Source organism: Drosophila bipectinata, chromosome 3L, assembly GCF_030179905.1.
Source record: "Drosophila bipectinata strain 14024-0381.07 chromosome 3L, DbipHiC1v2, whole genome shotgun sequence".
NCBI lineage: Eukaryota > Metazoa > Arthropoda > Insecta > Diptera > Drosophilidae > Drosophila > Drosophila bipectinata.
This window is the reverse complement of record NC_091738.1, coordinates 24,454,685-24,481,629: the sequence shown is the minus strand read 5'-3', so window position 1 is coordinate 24,481,629 and position 26,945 is coordinate 24,454,685. Positions and strand designations below refer to the sequence as shown.

Sequence of the window (26,945 nt, the reverse complement as noted above, 5' to 3'; positions counted from 1 at the left end):
CGGTGCCTCCCCAATCGCGTTCCTAAGCGAGCGTGAGTTCCCGAGTCGGCTTATCCGTGCCCTGCAGGACCACGCCTGTTGGTTGCGAGTCAGGAGCCCGCGTGGCGTACGTCAGACTTGTTCTTTCCTCACTTCCTTGCAAGGCTACCTGCTTTGACCGGGAATAGCCCAAACTCGACTCTGATACCCTGTAGCTGTCGAGGAAACCAACCGACGCCGATCCTTTCTCGGCGGAGAATTAGTCTTCTCACACGCTAAGACAGCAGTGGCCAATCATTAGGTGGCCGCAGGAGATAGGCCAAGGACCAATACGAACGGGGAGGGGTAGGGTTTCACCATCGAGTGCGAAGACGGAATCAACGTGGAACGTAACGGTTCCCGGAGCAGCAGCAGACGAATGGAAAGACAAGGTTACATCGCCCAGTGGGAAGACGGAATCAACGTGGAACGTAACGGTTCCCGGAGCAGCAGTGGACGAATGGAAAGGCAGTGAGGGAAGTGAGGGGCAGAGCTCCATCATCGAGTGGGAAGACGGAGTCAATGTGGAACGTAACGGCTCCCGAGGCAACGGTGAGCACATGAGCCCGCCGCGCAGCGGTGTTCAGGATGGGCGACAAGACTGGTAGCAGCAAAGGAGCAAGGAGCAACAGGGGAGGCGAAGGAGGCCAGCGGCACATCGCATAGCAACAGCAGGGGTCAGCGGCCGAACGGAAAGGGGCAACGGCCGCACGGACGGCCACCTGCCAGCGGGAAAGTGGCGTGATCTTGGAAGCAGGAGTAACGGCAGCCCGCCAACGGGAAAGTGGCGCGATATTGGAAGCAGGAGTAACGGCAGCCAGGAGGCAGAATCCAGGAGGATTAACGGGCGCTCCAGAGGGTATAAAAGGAGGCCCAGACTCGAGACGAGTCTTTTTAGGAAGCTTGTAGCATTGAGTTGGAGGACCGCCTGTGGAGAGTCCGCCATTCCAGTGTTAGAGCGTTTCTAAAAAGGATTCGATTGTTTGAGTTGAAGGACCGACTTTGGAGAGTCCAACTGTAATAATAGTGTAAATTAAGTATTTTTATAGTTTTTTATCGAAAAATGGTCACACTAATAAGCGTGGCGGAAGATGGAAAAGTACATACAAGCACTTGGCTTTAATTAAAACTATTTATATATTGTTTTAAAAGCTTATTACATGGTGTCAGAAGTAAAAAATTAATTGTTAGAATGGATCGAGCACTATCAGAGTTGGATTGCTCAATATTGGCACAAGAACGGCCAAAGTGGAAACAAAGCTTTCTGATGTACATGTTGGCTTCTGGAAAAGATGCGGATCCAGAGCCTAAGAAGATAGCCACATTCTTGTGGTTGGCGGGATCTAAAGCAACGGGAATCTACAATGCACTGTTTCCCAACGATGGAACAACAAGCAGTATGTTAGGAACTGCAGCAACGTCAGCAGACCCTTGGTCATCAAAAGCTGTTAGTCGCTCACTGGACGATGTGCTGAAAGCATTCGACAACCATAGTATTCCATTTCGAAATACTACAATGGAAACCTTTAAATTCAATAATATTATACAGGCAGATGGACAGCCTTTTATTGAATTCGAAACGCAACTACGCAAGCAAATGCAGTCGTGCGATTTTGAGTGTACCTGTGGCCAGAAGTACGAAGAAAGGATGCTAATGGGTCGTATCATTATTGGCATAAACGACAAAAGGCTACAACTAAAGCTTCTGGACTCAAAAAATAAGAAGCTAGAGGATGTGCTAAACGAGTGCAAAGCCTATGAAGCTGCTACGGAAAACAACTCCATTTTACAAAATCAGCAACGTGTTTTGTTGGAGAGCAGTACAATAAATGCGGTTGCTCGCAAATGCTATAATTGTGGAGCTACGCTTAACCAAAATCATCTGGTCGAGTGCCGCGCCAAGGAGGCGACATGTCATGCGTGTGGAAAACGCGGACATTTTGCGAGATACTGTAAGCAGCAGAAGAAACGAGATAAACAACAACCCTCTGGATCTTCAATTAATTGGCTAGAGTCAGGTAAAACTGGAAATTTTAGCAAGCAAATGAAAGCAAATGATCTTGTTTTAACTAATAGTTCTAGAATAAGTGAGTGCAGACGAAGTGGTGAACGGTGGACGAAAACCTTTCGAATAAAAGGAAGAGATATTAAATTTAAGGTAGATACTGGAGCAGACGTCAACTGCATCCCAATGAATATAGCAGAAAATCTAAAATTAGAAATTAAGAAAGAAAAGTTCCTGGTTTTTGATTATAACAATGTCGAAGTTAATAACTATGGATTGGCGAGGGCGAATTGTATTGATCTAAATTCAAAAAGTAGCAACAATATCGAATTTTTAGTTGTTGATTCAAACTGTGAACCCTTAATAGGTCTTAAGTCGTTGATTGAATTAAATCTAATTAAACATTTAAATATAGACTCACTCTATAAATTACCGACTAAAAAAGAGGAGTTTTTAGAAAAATTTAAACTGTTATTTCAAGGGCTTGGCAAACTGCCAAATAAGCAATCAATTGTCTTGAGGAGTGATTCAAAGCCTGTTCTGCATTATAAAAAGAGGTTTCCCCAAAGTTTACTGGGAAGATTGGAAAAAGAACTGAACAATATGGTACAAGAAAAAATTATATCCCCTGTGACATATCCTACCAGTTGGGTAAATAACCTGCAAGTAGTAGAAAAATCCAATGGGAAACTAAGACTTTGTTTAGACCCCAAGCCACTGAATAATGCAATTAAACGAGAACATTACTTAATACCAACAATAGAAGATTTTATGGCAAAGCTATCCCGTAAGAAAGTTTTTACTGTTCTAGACCTTTCCCATGGGTTTTGGCAAATGGAATTAGACGAAGCCAGCTCTGACTTAACAACTTTTATGACTCCCTTTGGTAGATTCAAATTCAATCGAGTCCCTTTTGGAATTAATAGTGCTCCTGAAATGTTTCAACGGAACATGGTACAAATTTTTGGGGATTTACCGAATGTCATTATATACTTTGATGACATAGGAATTTTAGGAGAAAGTTTTGAAGACCATGATGAAACACTTTTGAAAGTTTTAAAACGCGCAGAACTAAATGGAATACGTTTCAACCCCGACAAGGTTCAATATAGGAAAGCGGAAATTGAGTTTATGGGTCACGTCCTCTCCGGAGGAATAATTAAACCACATAGAAAGCATTTGGAAGCAGTTGAAAAAATTAAAACACCAAGCGACAAAGCGACAAAGCTGGAGTGTTACGCATTCTTGGACTGTATAAGTATTTAGCTAAGTTTATCCCGGACTTGTCCTCAAGAACCGCAAAGCTTAGGAATCTAACCAGACTTAACACTCCTTTTGAATGGACAACAGAACATCAAAACGAACTTAATGACTTACTTAAAATTATAACCAATGACCCAGTGTTGCCGGTGTATGATAAAACTAAGCCTGTTGTTATCCAAACGGATGCTTCAAAAGATGGTCTTGGATGCGTTATTCTACAGAACGGACACCCAGTTAGTTTTGCCTCGCGAACCCTTACAAAAACTGAGCAAAAATGGGCTCAAATAGAAAAAGAGCTACTAGCCATTGTTTTTGCCTGTGAAAGGTTTCATTATTATATTTATGGTCGGGAATTTTTAGTACAAAGTGATCACAAGCCTTTGGAAGTTCTTCTAAAGCGGGACATCGATTCAGTAACGATGAGGCTGCAACGAATGCTTCTATATCTACTGAAATATACTAATTTGTCCGTTAAATACACACCAGGAAAAGATATGTTAGTAGCTGACTGTCTTTCACGAGCGCAACTACCGGATGAAGTAGAAATTCAAGGCTTAGCCACAGTGATTAACACAGTGACCCGAGCAGCATGCTTATCGGAGGAAAACTACAATTGTAATCGCAAAATTTTGGCAAATGACGAAAATTATCAGAAGATTGTTGAGTTCGTAGAAAAAGGATGGCCATCTGTTCGTAAGTTAGATAAGTTTTGTCAGGCGTTCTATAAACATAAATCAGAATTGCATTTTGAACATTTCGCTTATGCAGATTAGTAATCCCATTTAAATTGCAAAAGCAGATCTTAAAACAGGTACACGACCCTCACTTAGGGATAGAGAAAACATTAGCTAGAGCACGTAAAATGTATTATTGGCCAAATATGAATTCCCAGATAAAAGAACTTGTATTCGCTTGCGAAATTTGTGAGAAGTTTGGTAGGAAAAATCCGAAGGAACCCATGGTAGAAGACGAAACACCTGAATACCCTTTTCACATGGTAGGAATGGACATCTTTCATTACGGTGGTAAGGATTTCCTTTCGATTTTTGGAAAATCGAAAAGCTTAAGGGAAAATCGGTTTCACATATTATTGAAGAACTCAGAACGAATTTTAATAAATATGGTTACCCATCAAAATTAAAGTGTGACAACAGTCCATTTAATTCCTTTAGGTTCAGATCTTTTGCCAATGAGTGTAATGCAGTACTCCAGTTTTCAAGCCCTAATTATCCTCAGAGCAATGGATTAGCAGAAAAAGGAGTGGCAATAGCAAAAAATATCCTAAAACGTTGCTCACAAGTAAATGATTATCAATATAGGATTCTTGAATACAACGCTACCCCAGTAGCAAGTTTAGATCTAGCACCATGCGAATTATTCTTTGGAAGAATGTGCAAGACCAAATTACCAATAAAGAAGACTGCGTTATATAGAAAGATAATTAATGAAGAAATAATCTCACGGAAGTTTATCGAAAAAAAAAAGAAACAAAAAAAATACTACGACATGCACTCAAGAAGCCTGCGTCCATTTGTTAAAGGTGATAGGGTTCAGTTTAGAAAAAAAGAAAATGAGTGGGTTAAAGGAGTAGTCGAAAAAAGAGTAATTGAAAGGTCTTATATAATAAGGGATGATTTTAATAACCACTTCAGAAGAAATAGAAGATTTATGAATAAAATAAGTGGAGGAAACGCCGGTGAAGATATTGACTATTTTCATGATAGTATAAGTATAAAGTTAAGTGAAAACAAAGAGATTCCTATAGCTAATAGTAATTTAAGACAACCCGAAAACTATGTTAGATTAAGTAAGACTGAGAATATTATTAATGAAAGTATTGAAAATGAATTGGATTGTGAAGAAATTGAAAATGAAGACGAATTGGTAGACGAGGACGAGACTAAAATTGGAACCGAGATACAAGTTTCGCGATCTGGAAGATCCATAAAGCCTCCTCAAAGATACGGATGAAATTACGTTAAGATTAAAAAAAAAAAAAAAAAAAAAGCGTGTAATAATAGTGTAAATTAAGTATTTTTATAGTTTGGTAGATATTAAGTATTATAATGTTATCGAAAAATGGTCACACTAATAAGCGTGGCGGAAGATGGAAAAATACATAAAAGCACATGGCTTTAATTAAAACTATTTGTCGGGTCAAGAAGCAGCACGGCGTTTAATGTTTATGTTTAAATAATGTTTATGTAATGTTTAGTGTATTTATTAGTGTAATGTTTATTTATTAGGCTTAAGTTTGTACAAAGGCTTTGTTGATCGCAAGCCGACTCTTTCTCGGCCGCTCGACTCAACGGGCTTTCTATAGAGAGTTTTAGCTCGCAGTGTCTAGGTCGGGCCGCCCTCTCCATTATTCGAGAGCTTTAGCTTCGCAGTGACCAGTCAAGCCGCCCTCTCTGTACTTTACTTGAGTCCCTGCATGCACCATAGCTGGTCTATCTGCGGATCATCCGGCTTGATCTGCATGCAGGAATAAACATTTTTTATAACGTTCAAAAGTAACAAATTTCGTCTTTTTATTTACGGCATTGAAAACGCTCAATGACCAAACACTATTTATATATTGTTTTAAAAGCTTATTACACCAACAGCCAAACGTAAGGAGAACGAACGAGACAAGAAAAGATCAGTACAAAGACAGTTCCGTGGAAAGACCTAGGCGACAGGAGACGAGTCGGACCGGTTCCTGGCCCCGGCAGGTAGCCTTGCAAGGAAGTGCGGGAAGGATAAGTCTGGCGCACGCCACTCTGACTCCTGACTCACAACCAACAGGAGTGGTCCTGCAACGGAAAGGACAGGCCAACTCAGGATTCCGAGCCCGGTTTGCTCCGGAGGACGAGAAGGACAGGACGAGAAAGGATCGGCGTCGGTTGGTTTCCTCGACAGCTACAGGGTATCAGAGTCGAGTTTGGGCTATTCCCGGTCAAAGCAGGTAGCCTTGCAAGGAAGTGAGGAAAGAACAAGTCTGACGTACGCCACGCGGGCTCCTGACTCGCAACCAACAGGCGTGGTCCTGCAGGGCACGGATAAGCCGACTCGGGAACTCACGCCCGCTTAGGAACGCGATCGGGGAGGCACCGATCACCCACCGAGCAGCTCTTGACCCGGGCCCATTGGCGCGTACGCGCGGATGTCACCCGACCGAAAGGGAGGCGTGACATACGGTCCTGGACAGGCGACTTCCGACCCTGTCGGAACTGACAAGACTTCGGCGACACCCAATCCAGGCCCGCTGGTGCGAAAAGGAACGGCGTTTCCTGGCGTAGAGGAGCCGGCTGTAGACAGCAAACTCTGAACCGGGGCCGCTAGTGCGCATGCACAGCGGGTTACGGAGACGACCACCAGTAGCCATCTCCCAAACCGGACTCGCCGGTGCGAAAAGCACGGCGTTTTCCTGGCGTAGCGGAGCCTACTGCAGGCCGCACACTCCGAACCAGGTCCACCGGTGCGCATGCACGGCATATCTCCCTGGTGGTGCAGAGGCGACAGTCAGTAGCTATCTCCCGAACCAGTGTCGCTGGCGCGCAGAGTACGGCGTTTATCCTGGTGCAGCGGAGGCTACAGCCCGCCAACTCCCGAGCCCGGCAGTACAGCGCGTAGGCGCGGTATCCCCGGCGACTTAGTGGAGGCTTTTCAGTGCACAGCCGAAGGCCAGACCGGACCAAGTAAAAGAGGTGGAAGGCTTGACGACGGATCAACGAAGAGGAACCCCGGCAACGAGAGCAACAGCGGAAACACCAGCAACGGAGCAGATCACCAGGACGGCCAAAGGAGACACCAAGGGTCACGATCATTAGGAGTGGGGCCCATTCCTGGGAACCCGCGTAAACCATCATTGTAAGCAGAAAGTGCAGCGAATAAAGAGACTGCACAACGGAAAGCTATTTGTATTATTTCTGGGCTTGGGCAATCACGTCGAACTATAAATTCGGTGGAACTAACCCGCAGACTCTGTGAGCAAGCCACGGCATACTGTGGCGAGCGGAAGCAAAGAAAATAGTTCGTTACACCTGGCGCCCAAACTTCGTGATTGCATTTAGCCTAGAAAATAACATAGCAGAAAGATGGGAAGAAAGAATTGGATCTACACATTGAGAAAGGAGGAGCTGAGCGAAGTGTGTAGAGAGCTCGGTCTACCAGCAGACGGGACTGTGGAAGCGATGAGATCCTCAGTGGCGAGGTGGGTCGACAAATCCAAGGAAGAGGAGGTACTGGCGTTAACGCACGGCCTAGAGGAAAGGTTTGGACAAAGATCAACCGCCAGGCAGAGAGCGGCCAGCGAAACCGAGAAGTTTATAGAGAGCCTGGCGGTACCAGATCCAAGAATGGGAAGGAGCATAGAGCCGCAATCAAGAAAGTATGTTCCGGCCCCGGTGGATTACGCCAAAGTAGCCAGACAAGTGCAAGACTGGTCGTTTCGTTTCGACGGCACAGGGGACCCGTTAGAGTTCCTGGACCGAGTACCGTGGTCCGCAAAGACATACGGATTAGACATAAACACGATCCCCCATAAACGCCATGCCCTGCCCAGAGCCATGCCAGAACTACTGCAGGGCAGGGCCCAAAGATGGTTCATCATGAACGACGAAGAATGGCCAACATGGGCGAGGTTCAAGGAAAGCTTCGAGAATTTTTTCCTGCCGAAAGGATACTTCGAAAAGTTGTCAGACCATGTTCGCCAACGGAAGCAGCGTCGTGGAGAGCCTTTCAAAGAGTACATGGTGGACCTTCAGTCACTAATGAAACCATTAGGGAAAACCACGAAAGAAGTAACCGAGAGGCTCGTCGAAAACTGCATACCAAGGATGAAGATGTTCATAAGGCCATACGCCTGCGCGTCTTTAGAGAAGGTGATGGGCCTAGCAGAGGAGTTTGAGGAATTAGCGCAGGAGGAAGAGGCCTTTAACAGGCAAGTGGCCACAGAACAAAGGTGGAGCCACAGTCAGCCGCCCGTAAACGAGAGGTGGCAGAGAGAAGAACCGCAGCATAGTGAAGCGGCAAGGTACCAGAGGAACCAATGGACCCAGAAAGGGCAACGGGACGAGTTCCACCACCAGGCCGTCCAAAACACACAATGGGCACCCAGGTGGTAAAGAGAGGAACCGCGCCAAGGCCCACCGGAGCAACTGAACAGCACGAACCAAAGTTTGATGCCGAGATGGCAGCCTGAGACCCAGCATAAGTCAGCTCCGCAACAGCCTAATCAGCAGTGGGCAGCAGGGCCAAGGCAGGGTTCTGTGGAAAACCCGGCACAAGCATGCAACAGATGCGGTGGCATGGGCCATTGGGCCAGCGGATGCAGGAACCCACGAATAGTGTTCTGCAAGATGTGCGGCACAATAGGGGTAAGGAGCACGGAATGGTGCCAGAGGGCGGGAAACGCACAGCGGTCTCAGCAACAGGGATGAGAGCCGGGATCGCACGGTGCTGCCTCTCAAAACTAATAGGAGGACTATCCGAGGAGGAGCAGCAGCTGACGGCAACCATCGAGGTCGAGGGCACGGAGATAAAGGCCATGCTGGACACAGGAGCGACGGCGAGTTTTATTTCCAAAGAATTAGCGGAGAGGCCGGAGGTCACCGGGCAACGAATCGCAACATGGAGACCAGTGAAGCTGGCTAACGGAAGCCATACGGAGACACGCGCCGTGCTCCAAGCAAGGATAAGTTTCGGCGATCGGACAAAGACCCTAAACCTGCTGGTGATGCCAGGCATGGAGGACAATCTGGTGTTAGGATGGGATTTCCTCAGTGAGTTTGGCACAACCTTGACGTGCGCAGGCCACCGGATTTCGATACCCAAAAGGAAAAGATGGGCCGGCTGTCTGGAGGATAGACTGTCCGTAGCGGTAGCCGGATGCCCAGAAAAATGGGAAGAGGAACGTGTTAAAAGATTCTTCGAAAGAGAACTGGAGGCGTTCGCAGGCCAGAAGGGCTGTTCGAACATAACGCAGCACAGGATCACGATGAAGGACGACATTCCCATAAAACAACGGTATTACCCCAAAAATCCGAAGATTCAGGGGGAGATAAACTCAAAGGTGGAGGAATTGCTGGAAAAGGGATGCATCGAGCCCTCAGATTCCCCTAGAGGAAAGCAGCAGGAAATTCACCGCCTTCACCGTCCCAGGGAAGGGTCTATACCAATGGAAAGTGATGCCTTTTGGGTTGCACTCAGCCTCGGCAACGTTTCAGAGGGCCCTGGACCAGGTCATAGGCCCGAATATGGCTCCACACGCATTCACGTATCAGGATGACATCATAGTGATCGGACGCACCAAGGAGGAGTATATGCGGAATCTACAAGAGGTATTCAGGAGGTTGAGAGCGGCAAACCTGCGGATAAATACGGAAAAGTGTCATTTCTTCAGGCAGGAGCTGCTCTACCTGGGCCACCGGATAACAAGCCAAGTGATCGGAATGGATCCGGGAAAGGTTGCCGCGACTACAGAGCTACAAACCCCGACGAACGTCAAGGGAGTGCGCCAGTTCATAGGGATGGCATCGTGATATCGGCGTTTCGTCCCAGATTTCGCAGGAATAGCGAAGCCCCTGAACGATCTTCTTCGAAAAGGAACAAAGTGGGAATGGACAACCAAGCACCAAGAGGCCTTTGAGACTTTAAAGTCACGGCTGTCGGAGGATCCAGCGCTAGCGTGCCCAGACTTCGAGAGAAAATTCGTGCTGCAAACGGACGCCAGCGACTACGGCGTCGGGGCGGTCCTGACCCAGGACACCGAGGAGGGCGAACGAGTGATCGCGTACGCCAGTCGAACGTTGATTGGGGCCGAGAAAAACTACTTCGCAACGGAAAAGGAATGCCTGGCCATAGTATGGGCGATAAGGCAAATGAGGCCCTACCTGGAGGGGTACCAGTTCGACGTGATCACGGACCACATGGCTTAATAACATCGAGAGCCCACTTGGCAGAATAGCGAGGTGGGTGTTCGAACTACAGCAGTATGACTACGTCATCAGCTACCGGAAGGGAAAGCTCAACCGACGCGCTGTCCCGCCAGCCGGTAGTGGGAAAATTAAGAAAAGCCATGGAGAAGGGCTGCCGCCGGCAGGGAGCGGCAGGCAGCGAAGTGGAAGTCGAAGATACCGCCGACGCCACGCCCAAGAGCGGAAAGACCGGAGGAGAAGCCATGTAGGGCGGCCCCGAGTCAGAAGAGGGTCCGGCAGGCGACGCCGTGGCCTGCGGTGCCCCCTACCCCACGTCCGCAACAGGAGCAGAAAGAGGAGCAGCCATGGGAGAAGGGGTCATGGGTGTGGCCGGAGCCGCGGAGGCCTGCGCTGGCCCGGCAGGTGTCATGCCCGGACAAACGGCCGGCAAGGCCGGTGCTGGAGCGGCAGGCATCAGACGGAGGCGGGCGAGAGGTGCCAGAGGCCAGTTGGCCGCCGGAGCTTGGCGCAAGAATAAAGGCCGAGTTGACGAGACGGCGAGGACGGCCCGGAAGGTGGTGCATCCTGGCACAGGTGGGTGCCACATGCTTCCGGGTGAGTTAAAAAAAAAGGGAGTTAGCAATGGTAGGATTCAAAAAAAAAAAAAAAAAAAAAAAAATTTATATATATATATATATAAAGGGTTAATACAGGTAGTATTAAAGGAAACAAATTTTTATTAAAAAAAAAAAAAAGGTTAGCAAAGTTAGTATTACAAACAAAAAAAAAGGAAAAAATATATAAAGGGTTAGTGCAGGTAGTATTAAAAGGAAAAAAAAATCTTCTATTAGGAAAAAAAAATAAAAGGGTTAGCATAGTTAGTATTACAAAAAAAAAAAATAAAAAATAAATAATAAATAAATAAAAAAAAAAAAGGTAAAGGTTTGGTAAAGTAGAAAAAAAAAAAAAACAAAAAATTGGTTAGTAAAGTAGAAGGGGGAAAAAAAAGGGGGAAAGAAAAAAAACTACCAAACAACGCCAACGATAGGGGGAAGCCATCGGCCGTCTTCCGAAGGAGGGGGGAAGTGGATGGGCATCCACACCAAAGAGGAAAGCGATCAGTCACAGTTTATTTTCGGTGAGCATTGAGTGGGTACAGAGATTTCGTTACTTTGGCAAGTGTCTCTGTCGTTCCCGAAGAAGGGGGGAAGTGTGAGGAGAATTAGTCTCCTCACACGCTAAGACAGCAGTGGCCAATCATTAGGTGGCCGCAGGAGATAGGCCAAGGGCCAATACGAACGGGGAGGGGTAGGGTTTCACCATCAAGTACGAAGACGGAACCAACGTGGAACGTAACGGTTCCCGGAGCAGCAGCAGACGAATGGAAAGACAAGGTTACATCGCCCAGTGGGAAGACGGAATCAACGTGGAACGTAACGGTTCCCGGAGCACCAGCAGACAAATGGAAATGCAAGGTTACGCCGCCCAGTGGGAAGACGGAATCAACGTGGAACCTAACGGTCCCCGGAGCACCAGTGGACGAATGGAAAGGCAGTGAGGGGCAGAGCTCCATCATCGAGTGGGAAGACGGAGTCAATGTGGAACGTAACGGCTCCCGAGGCAACGGTGAGCACACGAGCCCGCCGTGCAGCAGTGTTCAGGATGGGCGACAAGACTGGTAGCAGCAAAGGAGCAAGGAGCAACAGGGGAGGCGAAGGAGGCCAGCGGCACATCGCATAGCAACAGCAGGGGTCAGCGGCCGAACGGAAAGGGGCAACGGCCGCACGGACGGCCACCTGCCAGCGGGAAAGTGGCGTGATCTTGGAAGCAGGAGTAACGGCAGCCCGCCAACGGGAAAGTGGCGCGATATTTGAAGCAGGAGTAACGGCAGCCAGGAGGCAGAATCCAGGAGGATTAACGGGCGCTCCAGAGGGTATAAAAGGAGGCCCATTGGAGCGGCTCGAGACGAATCTTTTTAGGAAGCTTGTAGCGTTGAGTTGGAGGACCGCCTGTGGAGAGTCCGCCATTCAAGTGTTAGAGCGTTTCTAAAAAGGATTCGATTGTTTGAGTTGAAGGACCGCCTTTGGAGAGTCCAACAGCCAAACGTAAGGAGAACGAACGAGACAAGAAAAGATCAGTACAAGGACAGTTCCGTGGAAAGACCTAGGCGACAGGAGACGAGTCAGACCGGTTTCTGGCCCCGGCAGGTAGCCTTGCAAGGAAGTGCGGGAAGGATAAGTCTGGCGCACGCCACTCTGACTCTTGACTCACAACCAACAGGCGTGGTCCTGCAACTGCCAACTCAGGATCCCGAGCCCGGTTTGCTCCGGAGGACGAGAAGGACAGGACGAGAAAGGATCGGCGTCGGTTGGTTTCCTCGACAGCTACAGGGTATCAGAGTCGAGTTTGGGCTATTCCCGGTCAAAGCAGGTAGCCTTGCAAGGAAGTGAGGAAAGAACAAGTCTGGCGTACGCCACGCGGGTTCCTGACTCGCAACCAACAGGCGTGGTCCTGCAGGGCACGGATAAGCCGACTCGGGAACTCACGCCCGCTTAGGAACGCGATCGGGAAGGCACCGATCACCCACCGAGCAGCTCTTGACCCGGGCCCATTGGCGCCCGGCCGAAATCACTCAGTTAATCACTCACTTTTGTTGAGTAAACTGAATGTGCTGGGATTTTCTACGGACCACTTAACGTGGATCTTGAGCTAGTTACTCTTTTCATAAATGACTTACCCCCTGCTTTAAAGAACTCTCTAGTTCTTATGTATGCAGAAGATGCAGATGGTTTGTCTTCAGTACAAATCCATCTTTCCCCAATGCAGTCTTCAGTTTGACCTTGAATACTTTCAAAATGGTGTTTAGTTAATGATTTAATACTGAATGGATCAAAATGAAAACTTTTGTCTTTTTATCGTTCTTGCCCTCTGCAGGCTTCAAACACTCTTTATGGGATTTCCTGAGAGAAATTAACTCAGGTTAATGATCTCTGCCTCCTTTTAGACACAAAACTTAAATTTGCCGACCATATTTCCTTAATGGGTAATAAGGCTAATGGAGTCCTTAGATTCATAAAAAGCTGGTCAAATTTTACGACCCCTACATAATTAAAGCCTTATTCATTTCTTTGGTCCGTCCGATACTGCAGTACGGTTCATGTATCTGGAGTTCCCAATATGGAGTATATCAGACCGCATAGAATCCGTGCAAAGAATCCGTAGGACATTGCTCGGTGTAGTTTTTCTGCATATCCTCATTATCGGGGATGTAGATAGCCAGCGTTTACTAACACTCTTTAATTTTAACAATAGAAGGACTAGAAAGAAGAAGGAGGCGGCTTCATGCCGACTTGCAAGGTAAAAGATACAACACACAAAACCAATTACTCACACCCACACAATGAATTGCAGCACATAACAACTACATATACACCACACACTACACCATCACTAGATCAGAAATTACACCGTATTCTTAAATAAAAGATTGTTTGCAATTACACATACAAGGACAAATATATCATATGCATGGTTGAATGGTGCCAACACCAGATGCACCTCATCAATTTCTAAAAATATATTTCATTTCGTCGATGTTGGATCAGCTAAATGTTCGGTGCAATATACTGGGAACACAACATTTAAAAAAACGAGTTATTGAACAGTTGCAAGCATTTTTTGTACGCTAATAACGCTGTTCAAAACAGCATTGGAACAAATGCCATCGGGTACGCAAAAATTTGTCAAAAGAGAGGATTGTACCCCAACACGTGAACATGTGCTAAGATTCAATGCACCCAGTGCTGCAATTATTGTTGGCGATCCAACTAAATCGCGACGAAAGTTCGGACGAAAAAAAATTTAATTTAGAAGGCCCTGACTCCTGTCAAAAGTACTGGCCCGACAAAAGGCAACCACTGCAGGTCTGCCATAAACGAAACCACGGTGGAGGATCATTAATGGTTTGGGCAGGATTTGGGTATGCTGGGAAGTCTCCACTGTATTTTATACCGACTAGAACAAATGCAGAAATTTATATAGAGTTAGTAGAAACATTGCTCATTGAATTTGCTGCAGACATTTATGGGGATGAGTGGATATTCCAGCAAGACAACGAGCCAACCCACACAGCTCGCAAAATCAAGGACTTTCTGGCAGCTAGAAAAATACCGCTATTGCAATGGCCAGCGATCAGTCCGGACCTAAACCCAATAGAAGATCTTTGGGGAATTCTTTCTAATAAAGTTTACAAGAATGGCCGCCAGTTCGACACAGTTAATGACCTTAAAAAGGCTTTGATCAAGGAATGGGATCAAATTAATCTGACAACTCTGATAAACTTAGCAACTTCAATGCCCAATCGGATTAATCAAATTTTTATTAAGAAAGGAAGTCATATAAGTTATTAAGAAGTGTACTTAAAATGGTTGAAAAATGTTTCAACCTGTATTTCGAAATTTCGGCCAGTATGCACATATACTTATTTCATATGAAATTAAAATTCGTTATTTAATTGAAAGTTAAACGTTTACGAAAACTATATTATTATTTTTTTGTTAATATGTATTCCAGCAATATAAATAAATTTAATCAAAAACCTAATATAATTATTTTATGTTTTTTTTTTAAATATTTTCAATGCACATATACTTCTTTCCCTGAGGTACATAAGTTTGAGAGCCTACGCAAAATGAGCAAGCCCAAGCCAAGGAGCACTTCCAGTGCAGAGTCTGAAACAATGGCAAAGGGTGGCAACTGATTTGCCAGCTTTCCATGATCTGTTTATGCAACTCATTCACCAGAACCAGGCGTTGTCATATCTTCAGCGGTTGCATTTCCTAAAGCAAGCTCTGCCTAAAGAGCAGGAGAGCAGCATGTACACCAAATGGAACTAACGGATGGCGCCTACAAGATCGCATGGGATCTTATCATCAAACGCTATGATAACCCCCGTTAACAATTCATGCACCGCATGAACGCCCTCTACGACTTACCCTTTATCTCAAGGAAAAGCTCATCAGAGATCAAACATATGCTGAACGTAACCAACGTATGCACAAACGAGTTCAATCGTCTCAAAACGAATATCCATTCTAGCACGCAATGGATAGTCCATCATTTGATCGCTTTGGGAACATTGCTTGGGAAACTCCAGTGACATACCAAGTTTCCTCGACTTGGAAACCTTCCTCAATAATCGCCCCGTCAGCATGAACATCATTGAGAACCGGAAATGTTCCCTAAATCGACAAATTATCCACGCCAAAGTTCCAAAAGGGTTCCGGCTTTTACAAGAGCAGCCCGTTCCACACCACGACTGGAACCAGCGGTCCCATCTCTTGCATAAACTGTAAGGGGCAACACATTTTGCGGCGATGTCCTGATTTTTTGTCCAAGGACAAAAAATTTTGTTTTGCCCTCAAACGGGATATTGACCATATGCATCAAAGGCATGCTTAAATTGCCTCAGCATCAATCATCCCTTTTCGCAGTGTGGCAGCAACAAAAATTGTTTCAAATGCGAACATCGTTACCATACCCTGCTTCACTTGCCCACGACGCATACCAGCACATCACCGTTTACTCAGAACGTAGCAAGGGAGAGCTTCGATCCTGCTCAATCTTCCGATTCAACTGAAGTGCTGATGGCCACTGCCACCCAGTCAACTCGATCCATTTTGCTGGCCACAGCTCAAGTACAACTACATAATAACAGCACCGGACAAACTGCCGTTATTCGAGCCTTGATTGATCATGGCTCTGAGGGTACGATAGTAACAGAACGAGCCAGTCAGTTACTGGGACTTCCACGTCACCGAGTCACAGCACAGATCACCGGGGTCGGTGATAACTCAAGGAACATCTGTAGATTTAGTACAGAGTTCTCCATAGGCTCATGTACGCACCCTCAATTTCATCATCTGGTGCGACCAGCGTCGATAACCTCTCATTTACCAAGGAGCAATGTCAACGTGGACACTTGCCAGCATCTTAAGGTATTACACTTGACCGATCCCACCTTTACCAGACCAGTCCGCATCGACGCGTTATTTGGAGTGGATCTAATACCATATTTCTTACTGCCAGACATACGGAAAGGAGCTCCAAATCAACCTATTGCTCAACTCACTCAATTAGGTTGAATCGTGTTTGGCCATAGCAATGAAACAAGGGCAAATGTGGTAACCTTTCGATGCCATCAGACTAATTTGGATGCCCTGGTAAAGGGATTCTTCAAACTCGATTAAATCAGCTTAACGTCCTCTCGTTAACAGCCGAAGAACAAGAAGAAGGAAAATCTCTTAACGATATATTGTGCATCGGGCCATCGCTACTAAATGATGTAGGAGGAGTTATCATGAAGTGGAAGATACATCGTTACGTGTTTGCAGCAGATATCCTACGAATGTATCGCTGTATCGACATGCATTAGGATGACGCTCTATTTCAACGCATCTTATGGAGGAATGACCAAAACGAAATAGCCGAGTACAGCCTAAATACTGTTACGACGAACAACATCGCTACCCATTAGTAGCTCCAGTCTTATTAAATGTAGTACATGTCGCCGACGTCCAAACTGGTCACAATACTATTCATGGAGCATTGGAAATACGAGATCAACTTATCGCTACACTAAGGCTGGGACTTTACTGGAGCTCAAACGAGAATTTTTATAGCTTCAAGGTTCGATTTGACCTTCCTGCCTCCTTAACTAAACGTTCCTTTCTTTCAGTAGTCGCTCGCCTCTATCATCCCCTAGGCTTTATAGTTCCTGTCACTACTGTTGCCAAGAGTATTATAAAGTATTCTAAAAAATCTAGCAGTGGCGACCCCAGACATCCGATCATCCGACCCAGACATCAATTACCAAACATTGAGAAGTTGAAAATACCTCGATGGCTTGGTCCACAGACCGGTGAACCACAGTCACACCAACTACAGGTATTTTGAAACGGCTCCTCGCAAGCATACGCAGCCTGTGTTTATCTCCAAATACAATATCAATCCGGGAGAGTGAGCACGGCCCCATTGACAGCACGGAGTCGAGTCACGCCCACTAAGCCACTAGCAATTCCTCGAATCGAACTCTCTGGTGAAGTGCTGGCTGCCCAACTAACTAAATGGTTACTAACACAGTTTTTATCCACCGGAATTCCCATGTCCGTTAATTTCCGGATTGATGCATCAATTGTTTTATATTGGGTTGATGGAAATCCGACACGTTGGAAGACTTTCGTCTCCAACCGAATTGGCAAGATTTTGGAATAAAGTACGACAGCCCAATGGCAGCACATACCTTCGGGAGAAAACACTGCCGATTGCGCTTCAAGGGGTCTTACTCCTCACCAGCTAGCCAGGCATGACATTTAGTGGCTTGGTTCCGAGTGGCTACGGGAGGATGAGAATCGGTGGCGGAAAAACACGTACTCTCATCCATCTGACAAGCATCACAAAGAAAGAAGAAAACCAACCAACATCACAGCATATGTTTGCGTCGACTACACGGTCACCTTTTACTTGAAAGCCTCCAGTTTTCGTGGGCATCACACATACAAGGCCAATATCGCAGTGTTCATATGTTTAGCAATCAAGGCGATACATTTCCTATGCCCCCGAGATAGGGCCGTGCCGACCTCTGATCTAGAAGCAGTCACAGGACTATCTACGCAACACTTTCTCTGGGCTCTTCAACGATTTATCGGACGTAGAGGTTTGTGCAAGCATCTATACAGCAATGGGGGTACCAATTTCACAATTCTCTTCGCATCTGGCAAAAGGAGTTTCGAAATTCCATCGACACGGACATCGCACCCACTCTTTCGGCCCGTGGAATCCAGTGGCATTTCAGCCCACCGCACCGTCCTAATTTTGGGGGACTGTGGGAGGCGAACGCAAAGGCCTTAATAGCTCATCTGAATCGATCCTTCCACGGTGCTTACCCAGATCGAACTATGTATAAACTCACGTCCACTCTGTCCCTTATCAGCTGATCCATATGATCTTTCCCCACTTACTCCTGAGCATTTCCTCATAGGAGGACCATTATTGGCACCCTCGGAACCTTCTCTTTCAGACAAGTCCATCAACGCACGCTTCGTCGACGGTCAACGGCTCCTGAGACCATTTTGGCATCGATGGGGCCCAGATTGGCTTTCACATCTGCAAGAACGTCCGGAATGGCGCCAAGAACAAACCAATCTGCAAATTGACGATTTAGTTGTAATCAAGGATGACCAGCTTCCCCCAAACGAATTATTCGATGGCTCGAATAATCGATTTGCATCCTGGAGAAGATGGGCTAGTTCGTGTCGCCTCACTGAAAACCGTTTCTGGAACGTATAAGAGATTCGCTGTCGCAGTTATGTCCATTGCCAATACCCACCACTGCTACTCCGAAATCTGAGGAAGTCCGACAAAACAATAGAAGCCATATCATGCTGATCCCAGCATTCCGGGGGCGGCATATGCGGCCCAGATTTCGCCCTGTAATTTTCGCTAAGCTTAACTTTTCTTTCTCTTCCCTAGTAAAGTAGTTGTTTAAGAAGAGTCGTGAGGCAAGTACGGCGATCGGAGTGGTGGAGAAGGACAGGGATAAACCACGAGGGATTAAAGCTGACCCATTCAGAAGTAATTGAACCTAACCAATATAAGCAACATTATTAAATTAGCATTCACTTGCTACAAATAAATGAAGTTCAATGCATAACTCTGGCTAGTCGTTTGGATTCAAAACCACCAGCAGAATTGTGCTCAACTATGACATTCCACGCATAAAAGGCACTTGTCACAACAGACCCTAAGATGGTCGTGTTGTACATATGTTCTACATCGAACTACAATGGCTAAGGAATAAATGACTTCTTGTCATTCTAGACGGAATATTGAAATGTAATCGAGTTGGTAAATGCTGGCTATCTACATCCTCATTAACCCTTTTATGCCCAAATTAAACTGGGAACACATAGAAAATATTTAACGCCATAAATGATTAATAGGAGCCCCAATTAGCGTTCATTTTGATTTTCGATACTCTAAGTCCTTTGGTATGTCCTTTGGTAACATTTGTCCATCCATATATGTAACTATGTACGTACGTATGAGTAATATTACCTTTAAAAGCAAAAACAATTATGAGATTTTTGTTAAAAATCTTTATTTTTCTGTGTTAGTATTAGTATGATACAGTAAAAAACAATTTTTATTTGGGTTTGAGCACAAATGGACATTACATTTCGAACATTTTGACCTGGGAAAGCCTTTAGTACACATTCTACATCTACCTTTTAATCCCCACTGAACCCTGTGACCAATTTGGTCGTATCTCATTGCCTTTGCTGGAGCCATAATATAAGACCTCTTTGGGAATGAAGATTTTGGTGATTCAATCCCTTTGGAAGAAGCTGGAGAACTTTGATCTACAAGATCGGTTGATGAGCTTGGAGAGTTAAAATTTAGTAAACCAAATGCAGGCCGACCCCTTTTTCGGGATCTAACCACTTTAGCATTAAGTAGCTCCATGGCAATATCTAGTTGAAAACTTATAAGTGGCATATGTTTTGTTCTTTTAAATGATTGCTTATGATCTCGGCGGTACAGTAGCCAACTATTCACCACTGTCACATTTATACACCAATAAACGATTCGCATGTACCATTTTTTTGAGCGATGATTAACTTTGTATAATTCTAATAGCATATCTGATAGATCAACACCACCCATGTTTCTATTATACCTATCTACAATAGCTGGACAATAGCTAACCATGATTTTCTCTTTGCGGCACCAACGCATGCACTCAGAAACTGGTGTATCAGCAATATAATTTGAAATTAGCTGAACACATTTTTTATCATACCAGCGACACGAAATCAAGTTATAGGTTGCTTCGACCTTTATGTCAAAAGATCCCCTGCCTTTGTCAGCCAACTGTTTTTCATTAAGAAGATTGACATTTTTTAGACGGTTATTGCGAATAGTGCCAACTGCTAAGATACCTCTTTCCTTTAATGCTATCATCAGGCTTACTGAAGTAAACCAGTTATCAAAAAATAGTTTAAAATTTTGATTGTCAGGAATGTTTGAAGCCAAATGCAAAACAATATCTGAAGACAGTCCAAGTCCATACGATTTACAGGTCCCGTCTCCAACGTAAAGACAAAAATCATATATAATGCCAGACACCCCAGCTCTGGAAAACATTTTAAAGCCCCACTTGTGCGGCTTTTTAGGGAGATACTGCTTTAAACTATGATGACCTGAAATAGATATTAAATTAAAAACTCATATATTGCAAAATAAATTAAACTAATTTTACCTTTAAATGAAATCATCTGTTCATCACAGCTTTGATATTCTTCTTGAGATATTTCATTAAACTTCTCTTTTAATTTATTTAGTAAGGGACGGATCTTATAAAGTTTGTCATAGTTATCTTCCCCTTTTCCGGGTTGCTTTAAGTTATCATTTATATGAAAATTTTATTTTATTTTTTCAAATCTATTTCGTGGCATTGCGTCTGATATTGCGGATAACTTAAAATTATTTGACCATGCCATACGCGTTGTTGGAATTTTGACTACGCCTAGGTAGAGCAGTATACCAATATATCTTCGCAACTCCCATACCTCACACTTCAGCTCCACTCCTTTATCTTGAAAAGCGTACTTATTAGTTTCCAAGCATATCTTTTCAAAAATTTCATTATCAAAAAATGAATTGAAATATTCAACGGGACTTTTTAAGATGCCAGCAGTCACATGGCTTTTCCATTCTGTGTCTATCTCCTGTCCTTTTGAGGCATGTCTCCATCTCAAACTATTTAAATTGATTTTTTCATAAACTTCTTGGACTGTTTCATCAAAGTCGCCTTCTATTGTATTAAGCACGGTACTTTTCATAAGCTCATCTTCAATATTTCCACCTTGCTGTATTATGTCCTGCAGACTTTCTTCTATGAATGCCTCCAAGACATCCATTTTAACCTCTGCCTCTTCATCGTCATCCTTGTCGTTTGAATTTTCCAAATCGAATTCGCAAATTTTTCGAATTTCCAATTCATTTAATCCCTTCGGACGCATGCCTAATGAGCACAAACAATTTATTAGTCATGAACCTCTTGTGACCAATGTTGCCGGTAGGCAACATTTACTTTTGAAAAAATCCACACTCTTTATAAAACAATTTTCAAGCCCAATTTTATACTTTTATCACAGTCTTACCTATTTTAAAGATGTGTACGTACTTATTTTTTTAATATTAGTCACTAATTTTAGTTAATCGCACTTTTTTCACGGACACTTTTTGGCAAAATTTTTCGGCAGCTGTGGTCGCTTCGAATAATTAGTGATAACTCAGCACGAGCTGCAGCTGCATTCGCAAAAATTACCAAAAATGAAAGAACATTAATAAGGGGAATCCCTTATAAAAAAAAAGTTCACAAAATTTTTGAATCGTAACCGAAATTTAAATTTAAAGTCAATGTTGCCAATAGGCAACAGTGGGCATGAAAGGGTTAATGAGGTAAGGTAGAAAAATGACAACCAGAATTGTCCTACGATTTTTTCAAAGTTGGAAAGTTTTTTAGTAAGAGTCTGCTCTATAAGAGGGAAGGTGAAGATTTGCATCCCAGCTAAGACCTCTAAGCGCAAATGTAAAGAAGTTCTTTGGTACGGATTCTTTCGGGGTGTTGATATACTCTACATTGGGAACTCCAGTCACATGAACAGTACTTTAGTTTAGAACGAACCAAAGAAATCGATAAGCTTTTAGTAATATAGGGGTCGTTAAATTCGTTTGATCACCTTTTGATAAAACCAAAGGCACACACCAAAACATAAGTTTGCATTTGGATCCATTAATTAAGAAACATTTTTGAAACTAAGAAACATTTTTGAAAATTTTAGATCCGATCGAAGTTTGCATTGGGCAGAAGAGGATTTGTATTGAAAGCTTAACAACATCTGCATACATAAGTTCTAGCAAAGATTATAAAGTACATAGATGGGACATCTCATACAAAGAAAAATTTTCTATGGCGGGTTCCAGCAGTGGAACCCGCTGGAACGAGCGGGTTCCATTGCACGACAAGTTAAGTTTGAGAAATTTTTCGCGCGACAACGAATGAGAAATAGCCGAGTGGTAGAGTGCTTGGCTGGTGTGCAAAATAAAACGAGTTGAAACCAGGCTCGGGACATCCATTTTTTTAAAATTTTAAATCTATTTATATTATATTTTTATTCTTTAAATGTGTTTTCCTAAATTTATAATCCAATAAAAAAAAATACAAAATTGTAAAATCACCTTAACATCGTCTCAGTTCGTAGTGGAACCCGCTGTAAAAATGTCTATAAGTGCGGGTTCTACGGCATTTTGGCAGGCCGCGTCGTGGAACCCGCTCTCAAATGTTTTCATTTTTTCCGTCGTGGAACCCGCTGTATAATGAAAACATTTGAGAGCGGGTTCCACGACAAACGGCTGGCAGATGAGAGAGGGAAAGAGAGAATTCAATTTTTAGATCGTAACATCTTTGAAACGATGAAAGTTGTTTCAAAGAACCAGTGTGAGAGCAAAGAGATCAGAAATATCTTCTACTATCCTTCATCTTCAGCTCTGTTTTTGGTATAGATTCTCGCGCTTCCTTTAACAAAAATTTTAAGTATCGTCAAATCAACTTTGAGGGTAGCCTAGATGGATAGTGCGCGGGTCAATAAGTGGGTCCTCTTGGGGTCCTGGGTTCGATTTCATTAGCGGGCGATTGTTTCAATTTTGATAAAGTTTTAGTTTTATGATTCTTTTTATATTTACTTTTATTTTTTTTATTAATTTTTTTGTTTTTGTACTTTTAATTTTTACGTTATTATTATTATTTTAAATTGAATTCTATTACAATTTTTGTAAAAATAAGTGGCGGACGTGTCGGATGATAAAATGTCGGAAGGACTCCCTTGAAATTTTATTAGCGGGACATAATGAAGAATAAAACAATTTTACAATTGTAAAATTAAAGAAAAATATTACAATTAAAGATGAACAAAAAAAAAAAAATATTATAAAAGAAAGAAAAAGTTCAAAGTCCTTACGAGGATTTGAACACAGAAAAATTACACATAGAGTAAGTAACTACTCTATGCATTAAGCTACCACCCTGTCTCGATCTGCGGCGATTAATAATACTATTTCTTTTACTAACTACCACATCGGCGCCTCTAAAACAGTAACGAGAAATTGAAATAAAAATTTGGAAGAAAAAACATTTTTACTCCGTCGTGCGAACAGTCACACATACATAGATACAAAAGTTCACGTTTTTGTTGACGGATACATGTAAAGAGTTCTAAATATAGAATCGTATGCATGTGCGTTCCCCCCTCACCAACAAGCTCGACGAAAAAGTTTTGGGCCCTGATGTCCCATCCATGTACTTTATAATCTTTGGTCGCAGGTATTTCTCAACTAAGCTGTGCGAGATTGGGGATTCAATCAATGGTCAATCGCTTTGAGTATTTCAAACATTCAGTACGAGGGGATGGGGAGAAAGTTAAGACGAGAAGCTCTGCCGCGTGACAGAAGGAGCAGTGAGGGGGGCAGCGCGTCGGTTAAAAGCAGAGACGACGTGGAACGTAACGGTCCTCGGGGCGGAAGCGCAGCCGTGTTTAGAAAAAGCGGCGAGGCTAACATCAGTGAAGCAGCAAGGAGGAAAGGGGGACGCAAAGTGTAGCGGACCATCGGAGTCCGCATAGCAACAGCAGAGGCCCGTGGCCGGGAGGGTCGAGGAGGCTTGGACGGCGACCCGCCAACGGAAAGATGGCGTGATTTTGGAAGCTAGATTAACGGTAGGAGCAGAACCCAGGAGGATTACCGAGCGCTCCAATCAGTATGTAAGATGGCGTGATTTTGGAAGCTAGATTAACGGTAGGAGCAGAACCCAGGAGGATTACCGAGCGCTCCAATCAGTATGTAAGGAGGCCCATTCGAGACGAGTCTTTTTAGGAAGCTTGTGGCGTTGAGTTAGAGTAGTTTAAGTTGAAGGACCGCCTCTGGAGAGTCCAACAGCCCAAGGAGAGTAGAGTGTAAAAGACGAGCTAAGATAGGATCCGTTGCAGGACGCTTCCTCTAAAGCCCAGGGTCTAAGAGTCGAGTTGGGCCGTTCCCGACCACGGCAGGTAGCCTTGCCACAAAACGAGTAAGGGACAAGTCTTTCGTACGCCTTACCGAATTAAGAAGGCCGGCTCGTGAACTCACATTCAGTTAAGAAACCGATCGGAAACACCCCGGTAACCAGTCAAGAAACTCCCGATCCGAATTCACTTGCGGGTATGCGCGGTGTTTCCTGGCTGTAGTGGAGGCGCGATGTCTGGTAACTCCCGATCCGGGCTTGCTAGCGTGTATGCGTGGTTTTTCCTTGGCGTAGCGGAAGTGCGATGACCATCGGCCAACTCTCGAATCAGACTCGCTAGCGCGTATGCGTGTGTTTCCTTGGTGTAACGAAGGTGCGAAGACCAGCGGCTAACTCCCGATCTGGACTCGCTAGCGCAAATGTGCGGTGTTTCCTTGGTGTAACGTAGGTGCGACGACCAGCGGCTAACTCCCGATATGGACTCGCTAGCGCATATGCACGGTGTTTCCGTGGCCGTTGGGTGAAGACCAATCGCAGATGACCCAAATGTGTGTCCCGAAAGGAAGGAAGGGGAACCAACGGCAACAAAGCTACAGGAACAGCAGCGGCGACGGAGCAACAGTAGCGACAATAGCAACAGGAACGACCAAACGGATTCGCCGACGACGGAGCCGAGCGGAAAAAAGCGGTATAAAGTAAAATAGTTCGTTACATCTGGCGCTGAACTATGTGATTCAATTGAGTGTAGAAGTAACGAAGCATATAAATAGGATGAAAGAACTGGATCTACACTCTAAAACAGGAGGAGCTGAGCAAAGTATGCATAGAACTCCATCAGACCAGCAGACGGAACCGTGAAAACCATGATCCCTGTTGGCGAAGTGGGTCGACGAGACCGAGAACGACGAAGTGCTGGCAGTGGCGCACGTGTTCCAGGAGAGGTTTATGCAAAAGTCCACCCCCAGGCAGAGAGGGACCGAATGGGCCGAGAGTAGAACGAAGCATGGAGCCACAGTCAAGGAAGTAGGTCCTGGTTCAGGTGGTCATTGCGAAAGTGGCTAGGCAGGTGCTGAACTGATCGTTTCGGTTCGACAGAACAGGAGACCCGCTTTTTTAAAGTAAGTACACCACTTTTATACGTGATCGACCTCTGCATAGAGGGGAGGAGTCCTCATTTCGGTAGACTCCAATCTTCAATCTTCTGAAAATTTTTCTGTCCGGTTAAATTTTATACGTTACCTATTCATTTATACCTCCTTCGTCTGAATCGGCCACATACTGGCATTATTTGTCCGCTATTCCATCCGTTTTAATCCGATTCCGATTGTCACCAGCTTTTAGCTCTGGCTGACTTTAAAATCCCAAAACTAAAGAGTTTTAATGTAAATAACTCACCATCATTATCACTTATCACACACCACAATTTCAACGGGGGCTTGTTTGACAGTTCGCTAGGGTAGGAAATTCTGTGTGAGTACTAACAGAGTGAGCTCTTTCAAATTTGTTTAGAAGCTCTCTCATTTGCTCTCATTTTGAATCATTTGACAGCCAAAACTTAAAAATCAAAATGTTGCCATTGAGAAAAATGTTTTCAGAAATTGGGTTTGAAAAAGTTTTCTCCATAGAAAATATAGACGGGGAAGCAAAGATTTCCATTTGTTTAAGAATTGTTGCCAGAAAAGCCTTTTTTAAAATGAAATACACTATTTTAGTGCCCATTCCAAATTTTGACTTAACGAAAAGTCAAAGCAAAACTAAGTTTTTTACGTTTTGTATTAGACTAATGACCCTGAGGATACCTATCTGACCCTGAGGATACCACTCTTTCCAGAGCTTTGCCCCTTTCAACCCCAGAGGACCAAGCATGAGGCTTCAATTGAAACCACATCTGGTGTCCATTAGAAGTTCCATTGCATGGCAGATAAGATTCGCTGTTTCTGTATGGCTGTCTGCTAACTAATAGTGTGAGCACTATTTTTGAGCATTATTTTTTAGCTCTCTCATTTGATCTCTTTGTGCCTTTCTTGACATCCCAAACGGGGAAAAAAAAGTTTTTTACTGAGAAAAATTGGTTTAGTGGTTAGAAGTTAGGTTTGAACAGTTTTTTTTAGTAGAAAATGTACATAGGGAAGGGTAGCGTTTAATTTTTTCAGGAACTGAAATGCTGTCATTAATACAGTGGTGGGCAAACTCTCATTTTACATAGCTACTCGCGTGCTAGGGTAGGAAATTCTGCCTCAGCGCTGCAGGCACACTGACAGTGTGAGCACTCTCAAATTTTTTTTAGAAGCTCTCTCATTTGCTCTCGCTTTAATTCATTTGACAGCCCAAACTAAAAATCAAAATTTTTCGACTTAGAAAAATTTTCTCAGAAATTGGGTTGGAAAAAGTTTTCTTCATGGAGAATATAAATAGGGAAGCGTAGTTTTTCATTTGTTTAAGAAATGTTGCTAGCAAAGCTGTTTTTAAAATAAAATACTCAACTTTAGTGCCCATTTAAACTTTTGAATTAACGAAAAATGAAATAAAAAAAACGTTTTTTTTCGCTCAGTGAACTCGTTGCTCTCATTGTTTTTCTCTGCTACGCACACACTCAAATTTTAAACATGTGTTAGTTTTGCCCACCACTGCTTTAATATAA

At 44.1% G+C, this 26,945-nt stretch overlaps 2 protein-coding genes and 1 long non-coding RNA gene across 3 annotated transcripts in view; 2 read left to right on the top strand and 1 right to left on the bottom strand.

Moving 5' to 3' along the window:
- Nucleotides 1-26,945, bottom strand: part of nvd (cholesterol 7-desaturase nvd) — a 121,417-nt gene that overhangs the window by 27,338 nt on the left and 67,134 nt on the right. The window lies entirely within an intron of this gene.
- LOC122321861 (uncharacterized) lies at nt 1,111-3,965 on the top strand. The gene is made up of 2 exons (XM_070279922.1): nt 1,111-2,036; nt 2,095-3,965. Exons 1-2 carry the CDS (start codon nt 1,211-1,213, stop codon nt 2,103-2,105), a joined length of 837 nt encoding a protein of 278 aa, XP_070136023.1. The 5' UTR covers nt 1,111-1,210; the 3' UTR covers nt 2,106-3,965.
- Nucleotides 5,279-7,181, top strand: LOC138926284 (uncharacterized). Its single transcript, XR_011442753.1, has 2 exons — nt 5,279-5,490; nt 5,893-7,181. It is a non-coding gene; the product is annotated as an uncharacterized lncRNA (long non-coding RNA).